The 19,615-nt window shown below is 45.3% G+C and overlaps 1 protein-coding gene across 1 annotated transcript in view; it reads right to left on the bottom strand.

Moving 5' to 3' along the window:
• Nucleotides 1–19,375, bottom strand: part of lyve1a (lymphatic vessel endothelial hyaluronic receptor 1a) — a 38,544-nt gene extending 19,169 nt beyond the window's left edge. Inside the window, exon 1 of the mRNA XM_059974003.1 lies at nt 19,183–19,375. Within this exon, the coding sequence (XP_059829986.1) occupies nt 19,183–19,264 (82 nt within the window). The 5' untranslated portion in view covers nt 19,265–19,375. The remainder of the gene's footprint in view (nt 1–19,182) is intronic.
• Nucleotides 19,376–19,615: the final 240 nt, after the last annotated feature.

Raw genomic sequence — 19,615 nt, 5'->3', positions numbered from 1 at the left:
CAGGAGTTTCAAATCCCTGGGAGTGCACACCTCGCACAACCTCTCATGGTCCCAGAACACAATCAGGAACGCTTCCTATCATCGCTACCTTCTGGGAGGCTGAAGAGAGCTGGACTGTGCACATTCGTACTCAGATCATTCTACCAATGTGCAGTACAGAGCATCCCGACAAACCGCGTCACTGCCTGGTACCAAACTGCTCATGGCGGACAGGAAGGCTCGACAACAGATAGTCAAAACTGCCCAAAGCACCACCAGCACCTCGACCCACCAATGAGTACATATACAGTGCCAATGAAAAGTATTCACCTCCCTTGAAAGTTTTCATGTTTTATTGTTTTACAACATTGAATCATAGCAGATTTAATTTGGCTTTTTTTGACACTGATATTTTGGGTCAAAGTGAAAACTGATCTCTACAAAGAGATCTAAATTAATTACAAATACAAAACACAAAATAATTGATTGCGTAAGTATTCACCCCCTTCCCATTTAAAATGACACACCAAATCATCACTGGTGCAGCCAATGGTTTTCAAAGTCACATAATTAGTTAAATGGAGATCACCTGTGTGCAGTCAAGGTGTTCAATTGTTTGTAGTAAAAATACACCTGTGGCTGGACGGTCCAACTGCTGATGAGTCAGTATCCCAGCAAAAACTACACCATGGAGACAAAAGAACTTTCCAAGCAACTCCACAAAAATGTTACTGAAAAGCACAAGTCAGGAAACGGATACAAGGAAACTCCCAAGTCACTGAATATCCCTTTGAGAACAAGAAATGGAAAGAATATGACACAGCTGTAAATCTGCCTAGCATACATCTTGAGCAGCCTCGCATGGTCCCAGAACACATGCTACACAATCAGGATTTTCCTCAAAAACTGAGTGACTGTGCTAGAAGGGGACTAGTGAGGGAGGCCACCAAGAGACCTCTGACAACTCTGGAGGAGTTACAAGCTTCAGTGGCTGAGATGGGAGAGACTGGATACAACAACTGTTGTCCGGGTGCTTCACCAGTCACAGCTTATGGGAGAGTGGCAAAGAGAAAGCCACTGTTGAAAAATCTCACATGAAACAAGTGTGAGGTATCGCATTTTGGAGGGACAAACCAAGGTAGAACATACAAGGTAATTGGTAGGACACTGAGCAGTGCAGTAGAACAGAGGGATCTGGGAGTACAGATACAAAATTCCCTAAAGGTGGCATCACGGGTAGATAGGGTAGTAAAGAGAGCTTTTGGTACATTGACCTTTATAAATCAAAGTATTGAGTATAAGAGTTGGAATGTTATGCTGAGGTTGTATAAGGCATTGGTGAGGCCAAATTTGGAGTATTGTGTGCAGTTTTGGTCACCTAATTTCAGGAAGGATATTAATGAGGTTGAAAGAGTACGGAGAAGGTTTACAAGGATGTTGCTGGGACTTGAGAAACTGAGTTACAGAGAAAGGTTGAATAGGTTAGGACTTTATTCCCTGGAGCGTAGGAGAATAAGGGTAGATTTGATAGAGGTATATAAAATTATGATGGATATAGATAGAGTGAATGCAAGCAGGCTTTTTCCACTGAGGCCAGGGGAGAAAAAAACCCAGAGGACATGGGTTAAGGGTGAAGGGGGAAAAGTTTAAAGGGAACATTGGGGGGGGCTTCTTCACACAGAGAGTGGTGGGAGTGTGGAATGAGCTGCTAGTTGAAGTGGTAAATGCAGACTCACTTTTAACATTTAAGAAAAACTTGGACAGGTACATGGATGAGAGGGGTATGGAGGGATATGGTCCCGGTGCAGGTCAGTGGGACTAGGCAGAAAAATGGTTCAGCACAGCCAAGAAGGGCCAAAAGGCCTGTTTCTGTGATGTAATGTTCTGTGGTTCTGTGAAATCTTGGTTTGAGTTTGCCAGAAGGCATGTGGGAGACTCTGAAGTCAGCTAGTAGCAGGCTCTATGGTCTGATGAAACCAAAACTGAGCTTTTTGGCCATCAGACTAAATGTTATGTTTAATATAAGCCAAACACTGCACATTATCAAAAACACACCATCCCTACTATGAAGCATGGTGATGTCTGAATCACACTGTAGGAATGCTTCACTGAAGCAGGCCCTGGAAGGCTTGTGAAGGTAGAGGGTAAAATGAATGCAGCAAAATACAGGGAAATCCTGGAGGAAAACCTGATGTAGTCTGCAAGAGAACTGTGACTTGGGAGAAGATTTGTTTCTCAGCAAGACAATGACCCCAAGCATAAAGCCAAACCCACACAGGAATGGCTTAAAGACAACCAAGTTAATGTCCTGGAGTGGCCAAGTCAGAGTCCAGACCTCAATCCAATTGAGAATTTGTAACTGAACTTGAAAAGGGCTGTTCACTCATGATCCCCATGCAATCTGACAGAGCTTGAGCAGTTTTGTAAAGAAGAATGGGGAAAATTACTGTGTCCAGATGTGCAAGGCTGATAGAATCCTGACAAAGGGTCTTGGCCCGAAACGTCGACAGCGCTTCTCCCTATAGATGCTGCCTGGCCTGCTGTGTTCCACCGGCATTTTGTGTGTGTTGTTTTAGAGATCTATCCACATTGACTCAAGGCTGTAATTACTGCCAAAGGTGCATCTACTAAATACTGACTTGAAGGGGGTGAGTAATTATGCAATCAATTATTTTGTGTTTAATAATTGTAATAAATTTAGATCAATTTGTAGAAATTTATTTTCACTTTTGACACATTTCTGTTGATCAGTGTCAAAAAGTTAAATTAAATCCATTGTGATTCAACGTTGTAAATCAATAAAACATGAAACTTCCGAAGGGGAGAATACTTCTTATAGGCACTGTATATAGAAAGGTGTCAGAAAAGGGCCAGTAACATTATGGAGGGTCTCACCCTCCCTGCTCACAGACTGTGTGTCCCACTCCCATCAGGGAGGAGGCTATGTAGCACCCACACCAGGACCACCAGACTCAAAAACAGTTCCTTTCCCCAAGCAGTGAGGCTGATCAACACCTCCACCCACTAACCCACCCTCCACACCCCCAAACACCACTACTTTATCATTTCCTGTCAGTCACCTTCTATACAGACACTCCTGTGTCTAGCGTCACTTTATGAACAGACAATCACTCTATGTATGTATATTTATTGTTCTTTTTTGTGCTGCATTGTATCCAGAGTAATAATTATTTTATTTTCCTTTACACTTGTGTACTGGAAATTGCACTAAACAACCTCAAATCGAAGGATGAACTCCTGATTGCCCAATCTACCTCATTGTGTACCTTGAACTTTATTTCTTTATCTGCACTTACTTGAAGTTCAATGTAAATTATCAAAGTACATACATGTCACCACATATAACCCTGAGATTAATTTTAGAGTTATAGAGTCATAAAGAAACACTGCACAGAGACACCCCCTTCTGCCCTTCCCACCCATGCTGAAACCAGCTAAAATGCCCCCCCATCGATCTGCACCGGGCCCATAGATCTCCATACCCCTGCCATCCATGTACCTATGCAAATAGAGAAGGGGGGAATGGGGGGAGAGGGAGGAGAGAGGGTGGAGAGGGGGAATAGGTAGGACAGAGGGTGGAAGAGGGAGGAGAGAGGATGGAGGAGGGGAAGAGGGAGGGGAGAGGGTGGAAGGGGGAATAGGGAGGTCAGAGGGTGGAGGAGGGGGAGAGGGAGGAGAGAGGGTGGAGGGGGAAGGGAGGACAGAGGGTGGAGGGGAAAGATGGAGGACAGAGGGTGGAGGAGAGGGAAAAATAATAACAAAATTTAAAAAAGTAAAAATAAAAAATCATACACTCAAGAGATTCTGCAGATGCTGGAAATGCAGATCAACTTAACCATTCAGGCAGCATCTATACAATTGAATAAACAGTTCATCTTAATCGGGTCGGGACCTTCATCAAGACTGGAAAGGAAGGGGAAGAAGACAGAACAAGGTTGGGGAGGGGGAGGAATACAAGCAGGGAGGTGATACTGAGACCAGGTGAGGGGGGAGTTGGGTGGGTGGGGAGGTAATAGGTGAAGAGCTGAAGAAGAAGGAATCTGATAGGAGTGGAGAGTGGACCATGGGAGAAAGGGAAGGAGGAGGGAGACCAGAGGGAGGTGATGGCCAGCTGAGGAGAAGAAAAGAGGTGAGACATGTCCAGAATAGGAAATGGAAAAATAGGGAAATTGGAGGAGGGAGAAATTAGTGAAAGTTAGAGAAAGAATTTTTCACGTCCTCAGGAGGCTTCCCAGACAGAATATGAGATGTTGCTTCCCTGAACAAGTGCTGCCTCATTGCGGCTGTGGAGACCCTGGACCAACATGTCAGAATGGGAATGGGAATGGCGGTTGCAATTGGAAAATCCCACCTGTTGTAGTAAATGCAGCAAAGGTGCTCGACAAAAGCCCGATGGGGGTGAGGCTGCGTCAGGAGCACTGTATATGGGAAGTGGCCACAAATGAAACTAGGGTGAAGTGTTGCCTCATCTGGATGGACTGTTTGGGACCCTGAGTGGAGGAGAGGGACGGGCTGTATCACTTCTTACACTTGCCAGGAGGAAGATTAGTGGCTAGGGACAAATGGACAAGGGAGTGATCCCTGCAGAAAGCGGAGAGCTGAGGGCTGGGGGTGGGAAGGCAGGAGTATTTAGTGGTGGGGTCCCATTGACAGATGCTCCTGGGTCAGTAGGTAAGGGCAAGGGAAAATGGTGAGGGTGAATGTCCAGGAAATGTGGGTGATGTGGGTGAGGGCAGCATCAATGGTGGAGGAAGGGAAACCACATTATTTGAAGGAGGAAGTAGTTTCTGCTATCCTGGAAAGGAAAGGCTCATCCCAAGAGCAGATGTGGAGAAGACAGAGGAAGTGAGAAAAGGCAATAGTAGTTTTACAAGTGACAGGGTGGGAAAAAATGAAATCATCTGTGGGAATTGGTAGATTTATAAAAAGATGTCATCAGACAGTTTGTCTCCAGAGATGGAGACCGAGAGATTGAGAAAGGGGAGAAAGGTGTCAGAAATGGACCAGGTGAATTTGAGGGCAGGGTGGAAGTTGGAGGCAAAGTTGATGAAATTGACGGGCAGCAGCACCAATGCAGTCATCGATGTAACGCAGAAAGAAAGGGGAGCATTACCAGTGAAGGCTTGGAGCATGGACTGTTCAACACTGCTGACAAAACATCAGGCATAGTCCATGTGGGCGCCCATGGGTTTGGATAAGGTGGGCGGGGCTGAAACAGAAATTGTTTATTGTGAGTACCCATCTCCCAGATGGAGGAGGGTGGTGCTGGAGGGGAACTGGATAGATCTGTTTTCAAAAAGAAGTAGAGAGCTTTAAGGTCTTCTTGGTAGAGGATGGAAGTGTATTGGGACTGACATCCATAGTGAAAATGAAGTAATCAGGGCCAAGAAACTGAAAATTGTTTTTTTTTTTAATAATTTTTTATTGCATTTTTAAATGATTACAAAGTATGAAAAAACAATGTATATAACCCATACCCCCTCCCCTTAACCCCTCCCCCCTAACTGCCCTATAGAAAAAAAAAGAAAGAAAGAAAGAAAGAATGCCTGGTGGTTGGAAGATCTCCACATGCTCCATGGAATTCGTAATAATTTTAATATGTATATTTATTTCTTTCCCCTAATAACCAATTGTTTCATCTTCAAAGCATCCATATATTTAATCCTGTCTTTTGTAAATAAGGGCTCCAAATTTTCAAAAATGTTTCATATTTATCTCTTAAATTATAAGTAATTTTTTCTAATGGAATACAACCATAGATTTCTTTCTTCCAAGAATCTATACTTAAATGTGTATCCGATTTCCAAGTAACTGCAATAGCTTTTTTGGCTACTGCCAGTGCAATTTTTATAAATTCTTTCTGATACTTATTTAGTTTGAGTTTGAATAGACTTATTCCTTTCACAATGGACAACCAACTTTTATATAATTGGATTCAAAAAGGGATTAGATATATAGGGAATTGTTTTGAAGGAGGTATATTAATGTCATTTGAACAATTAAAGAATAAATATAAAATATCAAACAACACTTTATTTTGTTACTTTCAATTAAGGGCTTATTTAAGAGAAAAATTAGGTCAAACAATGTTATTGCCGAAATCTAATGAAATAGAAATTTTAATTCAAAAAGGAAATATCAAAAAATTTATATCTTGCATGTATAATTTGATTCAAAGACAGGTAATTAAGCAAGGAGTCCATAAGTCAGAAACTGAAAATTGTTGAAGAGTTCAAGAGCATTTGAACCAAAGGGGACAAATGCCATTCCCTTTACTCAGTCCCACCATCTCTGCTGCATATTCTCTCAGGCTGAGGCTTTCCTATCCAGAACATCTGAGATGTATTCCTTCTTCAAAGATCAGGGCTTCCCTTCCTCCAAATTTGATGCTGCCCTCACCTGTATGTCCTTCATTTCCCAAACATCTGCATTCACCCCATGTTCCCACAGCAGTAACAGGTATGGGGTCCCCCTTGTCCTCACCTACCACCCCATGGGCATTGTATCCAGTACATCTTTTTCTGCAACTTCCTCCTTCCTTAACATGATCCTGCCACCAAACACATCTTTATCTCCCCCACCACTCTTCGCTTTCTCTGTAACTCTTGTCCGCTGCACAGTTTTTCATAAATTCTACAGCATTTCTTTATTTTTCCTGTAAATGTCTGCAAGAAAATAAACCTGAAGGTTGTATCTGGAAACACATACGAACTTTGATGATAAATTTACACTGAGTGACCACTTTATTAGGTACACCTGCAAGTATCTAATCAGCCAATCATGTACCATCAATGCATAAAAGCATGCAGATGTGGTCAAAAGGGTCAGTTGCAGTTCAGGCCAAGCATCAGACTGGGGAACAAATGTGATCCAAGTGACGTTGACCGTGGATTTATTGTTGGTGCCAGACAGGACACTTTCAGTATCTGAGAAACTGTTGATCTCCTGGGTTGTTTGTCAGTCTTTATTCATGGAGAGTTTCTCGTAAATTGTATTGTACTGGATTTCTTTATTTCTCTGTAAATGTCTGCGAGAAAGTGAACCTGGAAGTTATATATGGTGGCATATATGTAGTTTGAAAATAAATTTACTGTGGCTGTTGGTCTTTCTCTCCAGCTGAAACATCATCTGTTTACTCATTTCCATAGAAGCTGCCTGACCCGCTGAGTTCCTCCAGCATTTTGCGTGTGTTCCTCTGGATTTCCAGCGTCTGCAAAATCTCTTGTGTTTACCCGTTATTGCACATATCCTTGGAGATTAAACAAACAATGGGGAGAGAGGAAGTGAACTTGTGGGTTCATGTGCAGTCCGTTGTATGAGCACCAGTTTACCAATCATTTCCCTTGGTTACCATATCATCAAACTGTCTAAAAATATCACTCAGCCGCTGGGTTAATTCCCCTTTTCTTTGGTTGCTACAGAATCGATATGCCTCATCCTCTGGTAAAACCCTCTTCATGCCACTCAGGGTGACGGTGACTCAGTCTCGCTGTTCTTCCTCTTTGAATTTACCACATTCCTTTCTCTTTCAACCACGCAACTACAGTCACCAACACGTACAAAATCCTACTTCAGGAAGTAGCCATTCAGCCCATCTGAGCTCTGCTGAATCTTTGGAAGAGATTGCCAATTACTGAATTGTACATGCAAAAGCCAGCAGCCTATTGAATTTATGCTGGCACTGAGCTTGTGCAATTAGTGGATACTCTCTCAGCCTCTCCCTCACCCCCTCTCTCACCTTCTCCCTCATTCCCTCTCTCCCCCCTCCCTCAATCTCTCCTGTTGTATATTTGTATCTTATCTTAGTACTTAATCAGAGAGTGTGTCTATCATGCCAGAACACTTCAAGCTCTGAGCAAGTCTCGCTTCCACGCTCCCTCACATCACGTGTTGTTTTGTCCCAGACTGATGATATCATCACTGTACCTGACAAGTGTCAAACTCCATGAACTGACCTTTCCATTTCAATAAGTGACATCCCTCCTTTCCTGAGGAATGAACTTCAATGTTTTAGAAAGCAGTCAACTCAGATTTAACCATTTCAATTCCACACATATTCTCTGACATGCACGTCTATAACCAACACATTTTCTGTCTTAACATAATGATAACTCTGGAATTGAAAACTTCATTTACATCTTACAACAGCTTTCATTATTTCAAAACACACAGCTTCTTCAATACAAAATTGTTAAATTCAGAGATTGTTTTCTAACCCCTTGAGGTCTCTCCACCAGTTTCTCTTTGCTTTCAATGTCTGGCAATGGCTTTTGCTCACTGTGAATCTGAGCTTGTCCTTAACTGTACATCATATTGTCCTTCTGTCCCAGTAACTCATTGTCAAACTCTTGAATATCCTCCTGTTTGTCAGAAGTTTCTCACGTTGAACTTTTTTCCACATGTGGTGTTCCTTGCATGCTGCCCTCCATTTGGAGATTCAAATACCATTTGATTTCCTGTTTTCCTCACCACCCTGTGTGCTGTTGTGTGGTGAATTTGTCCACATTGAGCACAGTGTCCCCAGCTTTTACAGCAGGCTCCCGTGCTCCTCTGTCATTGTCTGCACTGCCCTTCTCGTTCTGCATCCCGATCTCGTACTTCCAGTTCTGCTGTGTGTATTTCCTTGATCCCTGGTAACTTCCCCCTCATTTTGCGACTGTAGAGAGATTTGACAGGACTTTTCCCTGCAGTGACAGGTTCCACTCATCTGTAAAGTCACCAACTTTCTCAGTCCACATTTCCAGTCAAATCCTTCTGCCTGAGCAATACTAATCCTTCTCAACAGCGATGCACTTCACCATTTGCCTGAGCCCACTTTGGTGTTGTTTTCAGATGTTTAATTTCATTATTCTCACAATAGTTCTTGATCTGTTCAGATCTAAATTGGGGTCCATTATCTAATTTGATAGATACGGGCAGTCCATGTCTGCTGGAAATGTTCTCCACACTGTCAATAACTCTCTCTGCAGTTGCATAAGTCAGAATGTCATATTTGTAAAATTGGCTGTAGTAATCTACTACTCCTAGAATGGAATGTTTGTTGATAATGTCCGAGCAAATCACAGCTACCTCCTGCCAAGGACCATCCAGTATTGGTGAGAGGGTCAGGTCTAGATACGGTTGGACAGCCGTGACAAGATTTGCAGTATCTTTCAGCTGCTTTATCCATACCAGGCCACCAAACCTTGGACTGAGATGCTGTTTTGTACCCAAGTGCCCTTCATGAGCTGGAGCTTGTGTGTGCAAGGCTTTCGGTAACACAGTCCATGTCCCTCTGAGGATAAGATGACCCACTACACATACCTACAGTTGCCTATTCATGACGGCTTTACGCACCTCCTGCAGCTCGGATCTGTGGCTGAGGCTCTCTCCACCTCGTGTTGTCAGGGCTTTAGGTGAAGCCCTCACAGCTACGAACCTGACATATTCCTCTGAATCTCGGAGCGCCTGGAGAAGTGGGGCCATGGGCTCTCCATACTTTTAGAGAAGTGAGGAGTGTAGCAAAGGGTGAAGAACTGGGAGACAAGTTTCCCGTAGCTGAGGGCAGAGACTTTAAAATCAAGTTGCTCTCTTTTCTGCAAAGTGAGAGGAAGGAGTTGTCAGATATGAAAGGTCCTTCAGCTGGTGATTTAAATTCTGAGCTCGCTTTGGCTCAACATCACTGGCTGATAAATGTAGACTTACATCTGCGGACAGCCAAAGTTATTGCAGGCTGGCAGTGTTCTCTGGGGTCAAGCCCACACCTAATGGGAAGAAGAATAAGAGGTTGGGCTGAGTGGACATCTCAGTCACTGGATGAATGATAATATGAAAAATCTGAGACTGGTAGAGAGCTTGAGGGGCCCAGTGGCTGATATAGTGAGGTTCCTCAAGGCAGAAAATCCATGAGCCACATCAGCTAATTATCTGAAAGCTCTGGAAGATGCTTTTAACACTGCTGCAAGTGCAGCTGATCTTAGGATGAGGTTTAGGCACACATTTCAGGAGGAAGGAGAGAAGTTGTCTGCCTACATTTTCAGTTTGGAGAAGCTGCTGCACTGTTTGTGCCACAAAGGGGACATTCAACAGTCTGAGAGAAATTGTTTGAGGACGGAGAAAGTTGTGAAGGGCACGTTGTCACATGACGTGATTGCTCTACATATTCAAATGCCCCTCCTCCATCTTTTACCGAGTTATTCAGAGAAGTGAGAGAGGTGGAAAACACGATGGAGGAGTGGAAGGCCTCTGTCAGCAAGGCAAAGTCCTCGGTAGTAGCCTCTGTTGCTAAAGCGACCCCTGATGCCACACAAAAGGGGTTTTGCATGTTGTCGTGAAAGATCTGAGGACCAAGGTATCTCAGAGATATTGGCTGATACTGCAAACAAGCACGACACGGCTGATAGGAAGCTGGACCCACTGGTAGGCCATACCAAGGCAAGGGCTGCTACTGAGCGGGATCCCTTGACCAGGGAAGTGACCGGTATTTTCTGCTACAACTGTGGAGAACATGGACATTTCAAGCGGGAGTATGAAGGACAGGAAAATCTTTGAAAAGTAAAACAGCAGTTAATCAAACAGAGAAGAAGAGGTAAAAAAGTACGGAGGGACCCATGTGGTGAACTACATATACCTGTCTGGACACCCCCCCCTCCCTGACTGCTCCTGTGGCTCCTCCCACGGACCCCGGTATAAAGACGATTGGGGACATAGACCTTTCCTCAGTCTCCAGGATGTCGTCTGATGGTCACTTGCTGCTGGTGCTTTCTTCCAGCCAATAAAAGCCTACCTTAACCCACGTCTCAGAGTTATTGATGGTGCATCAACCCAGTAAAGGAATGGGCTGGCATTTTGGAGTATAGACAGACAGACATACTTTATTGATCCCGAGGGAAATTGGGTTTCGTTACAGTCGCACCAACCAAGAATAGTGTAGAAATATAGCAATATAAAACCATAAATAATTAAATAATAGTAAGTATATTAAACATTCCTATCAGTGTATCAAGGGAAAAACTGAAATACAAAACACTATTCCTGAAGGTTTAGTGGGACCAAGCTGTGATGTATTCAAACGAATTGAAGGTGTTTATGTTACTGCCATATGTGACACAGGTTCTCAAGTTACTTTGCTTTTATAGATCCTTTTATAATCGGTATTTGACGCATCTACCATTGACGCCACTCAGTGCTTTTGAGATTCAGGGGCTCAGTACTGACGAGTATCCATACGATGGTTACTTGTTGCTGAAGATGGAGTTTTCAGAAGTAGATGTTGGAGTAACTGAGACTATTGACACATCAGTGTTGGTCTACCCGGATCCAGTTACAAAGGGTGGAGCTTCCATTCTTGTGGGAACAAACACTGCCATTGTGAGAGGCTCAAGGAGAGAAACAGGGAGAACTATTTGAAAACTTTGTCCGTTTACCCTGTGTTCAGAGCTGCTTTTGAGAAGGTACAAGTTCCTTCTAAGTAGGATGATGAGCAGAAACGAGGAACTTTGTGGTACACCCTGTCTAAACCTGTTATGTTTTATCCTGGAGGAGTAGCTAAAGTCACAGGAACCCCAGAATTTGACAGAGTGTCCGGGGAATGGAAAAGAACATTAACTGCTGAGAGGTTGGGACATGAAGATGTGTTTTCCACTGACGAATCTGATGTTGATTACTCGTCATACTATGAGAGCAGCAACCCTTTCCGAGAGAGGTTAACACCAGGAGGGGTTGAAGATGTTTGGCAGCATCTGCTTAAACTGAAGAAAGTTAAGTTCAGTCATGGAGTAGGGGGACCTGAGCCACTGGAAGACACGAGTGATGGATGGGGGAGACACCCTCTGGTAGATAGGAAGGGTCACAAGGGGTAGTTGAAGCTGGAGGAGCTGAAGATGAGATAAAGAGATCCCAAGAGTCAAGAAACCCACAGAAAGGCTTGCCTATGACACACTGGGGGAACAGAGTGTTGTGTCTGTCCCTCCCCCCCACCCAAGTTAGTTCTAGCTGGTGATAGCCCCATTTCATGTCTAGTTTGCCAAACACCATTACTCCATTCATATCTCGTCTACAGCTGGAATGGGATATCTCTCCCTCACAATTGCTTCATTTGCCCTTCTCACATCTAGGCACATTCTGGTTTCCCTGTCGGGTTTTTGTAAAATTAATACTGGGTTAACCCAAGGAGTTGGGCATTCAACTTTCTCAATAATATCCTTTTTCATTAGCTGTTCAATGTTTTTCACAACGGCCTCCTTTAAGTTGTAAGGTATGTGTCTGAGTGGCTGAACGTTCAGATCAATGTACAGACTGATCTGCTCAGCATTCCACTGTCCTACTCCTTCAAACACTTCTGGGTGTGGCAGTTTAAGTGACTCTTTAATGTCTGTCAAGACTGACACTTTCCCCAACCTTTCCCACACCCAGTTTAGTAGCTGTGTCTCTGCCTGGATGTGGGTTACCTTTTATCACCATGAACTCTGCCTGCTCTGTTCTGTTTCCAATACTTACTTCACATTCAAACGCCACTCAACCTCCAGTGATGTGCTGGATGAATATGGGAACAGCCTTCTCTTCTGCTTAGGAATATATGAATGGCACTTCATCTTCTCTGAGTGAAGTTTCCCCACATATTTTCAGCCAGTATATTACTGCTGGCCCCTGAATCTACTGACATGTGCAGATTCACACCACCTACACAAAAAGTAATTTTTCAGATGAATCAGTCTCACTAACAACAAATGCAAATTCCTTCCGTTCATCCTCCACATTGTTCACTTTTTCTGTCTTTAATCCTTTTGTCCGGGACAGTTTTGCAAAGTGGTCCTTCCAGTGCATTTTCTGCGCATCTGTCCACGAGCTGGGCTCTCTGGGTCTCTGCCCAGGTGATCTGAGTTTCCACATCTGTAGCATTTCCTTTCATTTGTGTTAGTAGACTTCCCTTACCCGTCGTTTTGCCACGTGTTTTGTCCTCACGGTGTGAAACACGGCGCACGGGCTCCAGTGGAGGAACATGGCTGACACTGTCCTGACGAAGGGTCTCGGCCCGAAACGTCGACAGCGCTTCTCTTATAGATGCTGCCTGGCCTGCTGTGTTTCACCAGCAATTTGTGTATGTTGTTGTGACAACTGTTCCTCTACTTTTCGCATAGTGTCGCTGTTTCCAGTGTGCGTGCAATTTCTCCACACATGGACTGAGTTACATTTTCCCACTCCGGCATCCCTGATTTGGTTGTCTGATTCAATTAGAAACTTACAGTCTTTTGCTGCCTGCCAAGGGCGCGTAGTGAACTGCCCTTGTTTTCGGGCAAGGCTGCCGGGCAGTGGAGTGAGCATTCACTGCTGCTGCACAGGCTGTGACTTGTCTGTGTTTGGTAACAGACAATATACCCCGCACATCAGGTCCTGTAAGGTACTCTCCGCCTCTGCGTCATCACCCACCTTTACCGTCCGTGTAAAGTTCAAATGAGCTGAGCCGGCATGTCCATCTCGGATCGAGCGTCGCTGGCTCGGTAAAACGCTGCAGGTAGTGGATCCCAGATTTCTCCATTCTCATCAACTCTGTCCATCCGTGACCGGGAGGAGTCAGTGTACCACGCTTATGTGGAGAGTGAGAGGCTACAGCCCCTGTTTGAGTACCGCACTCCTCAAATACAGGCACCCTGTACGGTGTGGGGGGGGGGGGGGTCATTTAGAGCAGGGGTCACCAACATTTTTTCCACCGTGGACCGGTTTAATATTGACAATATCCTTGCGGACCGGCCGACGCGGGGGAGGGGATGTTAATCACGACCGGAATATAGGTGATAAGTCAACTATAAGTCACTTATAAGTGGCTAATACACGCAATTTCGTTTCTAAAAGGGTTTATCTAACGAATTTACTATTAAACACAGCGCATATTTTCCTCGTATGAATATAGTGATAGATCAATTATAAGTCACTTATAAGTCAACAGCATCACACCATTTTAAGTAACGTTTGGATATTACACACAGCGCATATTTTCCTCGTATGAACATATAAAATCATTGCAACACCAATGGCGCTGAATCAGTGGGAGCCCTGGGCTTGTTTCCCAGCAACAAGACGGTCCCATCGAGGGGTGATGGGAGACAGCGATACGTGAAGGGGGGGGGGGGGGTTCCTTATGTCCCGTCTATTCCGCAATTTAGTTTTTGTTGCATTCATTGCAGAAAACCCACTTCACAAAGATATAATTTTGGAAATGGAAGCAATGTTTTCAGTGCTTTCGTGGCTATCTCAGGATATTCAGCCTTGACTTTGATCCAGAATGCTAGCAGAGATGTTATGTCAAACATACTTTTCAGCCCACCATTATTTGCAAGCTGGAGGAGTTGATCTTCTTCCCACACTGACATGGATGATTCACCGGGGACATTCATAAATAGGTCACGGACCCATTCCTTTGCACGTCTTGGGTCATTTGTGGTTGGGAAGTAATGCTCGAATTCTGTCAACAACGAAGATACGTGATTGTGCACCAGCTGTGAGAAGGACAGTGCAGCCTCAGTCTTTCCCAAAATTCCAGCTAATGTTGGGAACATGTCAAATATGCCCCTGTCCACTCGCCGTCCCCACAGTTCCAGTTTGGCTTTGAAAGCAGACACTTTATCTGCCAACTTGAAGACAGTTGTCATTCTGCCCTGAAGTGACAAATTGAGTTCATTCAGCAGGTTGAAGATGTCACACAGATAAGCGAGTTTTGCTATCCACTCCTTGTCACTGAAGTGTGCTGCCAGTGGTGACTTTTTTCCTGAAAGAAATCTCTGTAGCGGCTCTCTTAACTCAAAAACCCTGGCCAGGGCTCTCCCCCTCGACAGCCACCTGACCTCAGTGTGTGAGAGAAGGAATTTGTGCTCTGCATTCATTTCCTCGTAAAGTTGCTCAAATAGATGTGAGTTAAGGGCTTTTGCTTTGATGTGATTGATAACTTCAACAACGTCACTCAATACGCTGTTAAGATCAGGTGACATTTTTCGGCTAGCCAGCATTTCCCTGTGTATGACACAGTGTGTAGACTGGCATTCAGGAGCAACCTCTTTGACTCGGGTAGTGAAACCAGACAGCCGTCCAGTCATAGCTGCAGCCCCGTCTGTGCATATTCCAACACAGAATGACCAGTCCAGTTTGCCTGACATGTAGTCATTCAAAGACTTGAATAGTTCTGCCCCAGTAGTGTTAGTTGGCAGTAGCAGCACACACAACATATCCTCCTGCACATCGTCTTGAAATATATATCGCACATAAACCAACAGTATTGCCTTGTCAACACTGGTAGACTCGTCGACCTGGATAGCATACCATGGTGACTTGTTAAGCCATTCCAACAGCTGTGCTTTGATGGCCTCCGCTATGTCATTGATTCTCCTTGAAACTGCGGTAGCTGAAAGAGAAACCTGTGCCATCTTGTTAGCTGCAGCTTCTCCCAACAGTTCAGGGCACATGTCCTTGGCAGCAGGCAGAATCAATGCTTCACCAAACAGTGAAAGGCTTCTTAACCTTAGCAACACAGCTCGCCACTGAGAGCAGCAGCATTTGTGGAGGTGGTGGCTCTCAGCACTTGCTTCTGTCCCGCTTGCTCACGTTTTCTCCGCTCAAAATCCTCAACGGGGTTGTCTTTAAGTGCAGGGTGCTTGGACTGAAGGTGCCGAAGCAGTTTTGAGGGCTTCATTGCCTCAGTAGACAGCTTGTTTCCACAGATCACACACAGGGGGCTTGGAGCGACTTGCTCATGGGCCTGGCCAAGATGGTCATTCACAAGCCCAGGAGCCTGGCAGACAAGGGCTCTGCCAGGCCCGACTGCCTGGCCCTCTTCCGGGCCCTGACTCGTTTGTGCCCGAGTGCTGTTGGAGAGGGGAGCAAGTGGTCACAATGGATACAGGGGGGGATTTCTGGGAGTGGTTGGTCACCCCCCCCCCAGGAAAATGACTTTTATTGACAGTAATCATATTTAAATTTGTTCACTGTATAAATACTTGATGTTTGTATTTTGTATGAATAAACTTTTTTTGCAGTTTTGTAAACAAAAAGACTACATGTACATATTTGGGAGAACACTGTGATAGGACAGCGTGGGTGAGGTCAGGGCAGGATTAGTGAATCTGCCTGACACAAACTTATAAATAAACCAAAGGTTTTGGTAGAGGTTGTGACCTCGGGTTTTTCAGCAGGTGACATCTCTAACCACAGAACATTTTCCTCAGAGCAGTGAACTGCTAGGTGACAGAACCACAGGAGATGAGTGAGATAAGTGTCAGTGTACTAAGGAGAGGCGGAACAAACCGTATGTAGTTTACTCCATCAGTGTCAGGAAGTGAGAGTTATTACACATCCCTATTTACCCAGAAACGGGGCTGCTCTCTGGGTCTCGTTGGAGGGCATCTAAGCGTCTTCACTTGGAGGCTTTGTAGACTGACGCACTTTGACCAGATCACGTAAGAGCAACTGGTCTTTCCTCAGGGCTGCAGTTTGGAGTTTGTACAGGAAGTTGGTTTTCAAATTCCAAACTGAATTCTGCTTTCTCGGTTACCATGGAGGCTGTGACTCAGGCATGAGGGTCGCCAGCCAGTAAAAGCGCGAAGTAAATGTGTTATCAAAGTGCATCTATGTCACCACGTACAACCCTGAGGTCCATTTTCTTGCGGGCGTACTCAACAAATTCACGGAATAATAACCATAACAGAATCGATGAAGATCTGCACCAACTGAGCATTTAATCAATGTGTGAAAGACACCGAACTGTGCAAACAGAAAATAATAATAATAATAATAATAATAAATAAGAGGAACGTGAGATGAGGAGTCCTCGAAAGTGAGCTCCGAGGTTGTGCGAACAGTTCAGTGATGTTCGGTAACCTACTAAAGGACGCATTTCACAGTTTGTTTCGGTAGAGATGAAAAACAAAACTAATGGACTACTTGCCAAGGCAGCTGGGTAGCGAATTGCAAACAATGTCAACCACTGTATGAACAACATCCCCGTTCAGTCCTTTCACCCACCCACACTGTCCATCGACTCCAACATCTCACCCTCCCCGTCTCCGTCACCCCCTCCACCCCTCCCCGTCTTTGTAACCTCCTGTTGCCTCTACGCCCTCCCCGTCTCTCTAACACCTTCCCTGTCCCGCCCCCCGGGTCATCTGGGCCCTCCATGCTCCACCACATCTTTCACCTGCCCGGTGGCCAGGCTCCACGGTTCCTTTCTCAATCTCCCGAGTCTGTCTGTGTTTTCGTTATTGCCCTTACAGGTACAGCACGGTACGGTGCGGACTTTGGGCCCAACGAGCCGGTGGCGCTTAATTACACCCTCGTATCAATGAACCTACCGACCGGAGGGTGTGAGGAACCGGGGCACCGGCAGGAAATCCACTCGGTCGTATGGAAACTCCCTGGAGGCAGCAGCAGGAACTGAGCCCGTGTTCAGAACCGGGTTTAAAATTACTGGCCTCGGTCGTGAAGTGTTGTTTTGCACAACAGTACATTGTGATGCATAACAATAACAACTATAAATTACAATAATATATATATATATATTACATATATTAAAAAGACAGCAAACATAAAGAAAGTAAGGTAGTGTTGGGGTTCTTGTCCATTCAGGAATCGGATGGCAGAGGGGAAGAAGCTGTTCCTGAGTCGCTGAGTGTGTGACTCCCCCCTGATGGTAGCAGCGACATGTCCTGGGTGGATGCCGCCTTTCTGGGGCTAACCGCTACGATGGGGTCAAGCTCTTGTCTCTCCGACTGTCTCCACACACAGCTCGAGGGTCACTCCTGCTGTGAGCTGATGGACATTCTGCCAGATTAAAGGTGCAATTCACATTTACAAATTGTCGTTGTAATCGCACCCCACCCTCATTTGGAACTATACCCCCGTTCCTTCGCCGTCTAATCTGGAATTCGCTCCCCACCAGCCTGGTGAGAGACCCTTCCCCAGACGAAATGCAGCGGCTCGAGGTTGAGGGTGACTCGCCCCTACCTCCTCAAGGGGCAGTTGGCGATGTGTGGTAAACGCGGGCATTCTTCACCCGCCAAGAAAGAATAGAAATAGTTGGAAAAGCATTTCAAGGAAACGCTGCGTTGCTGTGGGACATCCAGGCAAAGGGATGAGCGTTCATGATCCTTTCAAATTTAGAACCGCACCGAATTAGTCCAGCACTCCCTTGTGCAACCTCCCTCACACACCCTTAAAGCACCCTCTCCTCTCTGTTCCACTCTTCTACCCTTCCCCTGCAAGCTATGTCCACCTCTGCCGCCAATTAGCCGAGTCAAAGCGGGACGGCCAGACCTGGGCGCGGTCGGCATCGACCGGCGCCGCTCTGCGCTGCGATGTCCTCCACCTTCCCCTCTCCCTGCTCGCTGCCCGGAGCGACGCACGGCAGCTGCCCGCTTTCCGTGTCTCCCTCATCGAGAACTGCCGCCCGCAGAGAAGCGTTAATCTGCAGTCGCTTCAACCTCTGTCGGGAGGAGGAGAGCCCGGGTGTGCCAGACTTTCTCAACTCTCTTGCAGTCTCCTTTCGAGCTCATGTCCACTGACTTTCGCCTTCTGCATTTTTAATGATTCTTGACTTTGACTTTGATAGCTTAATTTTCATTCTAAAGGTTAAAGATGCCACCACAGACTAGCAAATTCCTATAGAGCATTCTAACTGGCTGCATCCCCGTCTGGTACGGAGGAGCCACGGCACTGGATCGGATAAAGCTGCAGAAAGTTGTAAACTCGGCCCGCTCCATCGTGGGCACTGGCCTCCCCAGAATCGAAAGGCGGCATCCATCATGAAGGACCCCCGTCACCCAGAACATGCCTTCTTCTCATTGCCAGCATCAAAGAGGAGATGCAGGAGACGGAAGACAGATTTCTGAACATTTCCAAACTACTTCGTTCTCTTTTTGCGCAATTTTTAAAAATATTTCTTTTTGTGATTTATAGTATATTTTGCATCTTGCTCTGTTCTGCTGCCACAAAACAGCAAACGAACAACATGTCAGTGATTTTGATTCTAAAGATTAGCTTTATTCAACACGTGTACATCGAAATATTCCAGCTGCAAGCAGGCCAAATAACTTTAATAAATATTTACTAGTATTCAAAAGAATTAAAATAAATCTCTGGTCAGACAACAACAGGGCGTTTCCTTCCACAGTGATAAACCCTACAAGTCCTTAACTGCTTCATTGGAACCAGTTGACTTACCTTGAACATTGAGAGGAGCTTGAGGATGCACCGTCAGCGCCTGGCTGAGGGCAATGGCTGAGATCAACGCCCACCCTGCCATAGTGCAGTCTCCACACAAACCTTGCTGTGAGAAGTCACGGCGCAGAACCGACACTCAGGGCTGAGGGTAACCGTGTGACATGGAGCTGAGCTAATCTCAACTGCTTTAACCTTGGCGTCACGCCCTATGGAGTGGTGGTGGGGTGGGGGAGGAAACAGGAAGTCACACCAAATAGCTCAATTACCCAATAGCTCAAATTCGGTGATAGGTTCTTCTACTTCAGAGCCTCACACACTCAAGAAGATCTGCATTTATTTGGAGAAAAGACCATAACACATAGGAGCCAAATTTCAAAGTATATTACAAAGTAAAATTATTATCAAGGTATACATATGTCACCATATACAACCC

Source organism: Hypanus sabinus, chromosome 7, assembly GCF_030144855.1.
Source record: "Hypanus sabinus isolate sHypSab1 chromosome 7, sHypSab1.hap1, whole genome shotgun sequence".
Classification (NCBI taxonomy): domain Eukaryota; kingdom Metazoa; phylum Chordata; class Chondrichthyes; order Myliobatiformes; family Dasyatidae; genus Hypanus; species Hypanus sabinus.
This window is presented reverse-complemented; position numbering and strand designations above follow the sequence as displayed.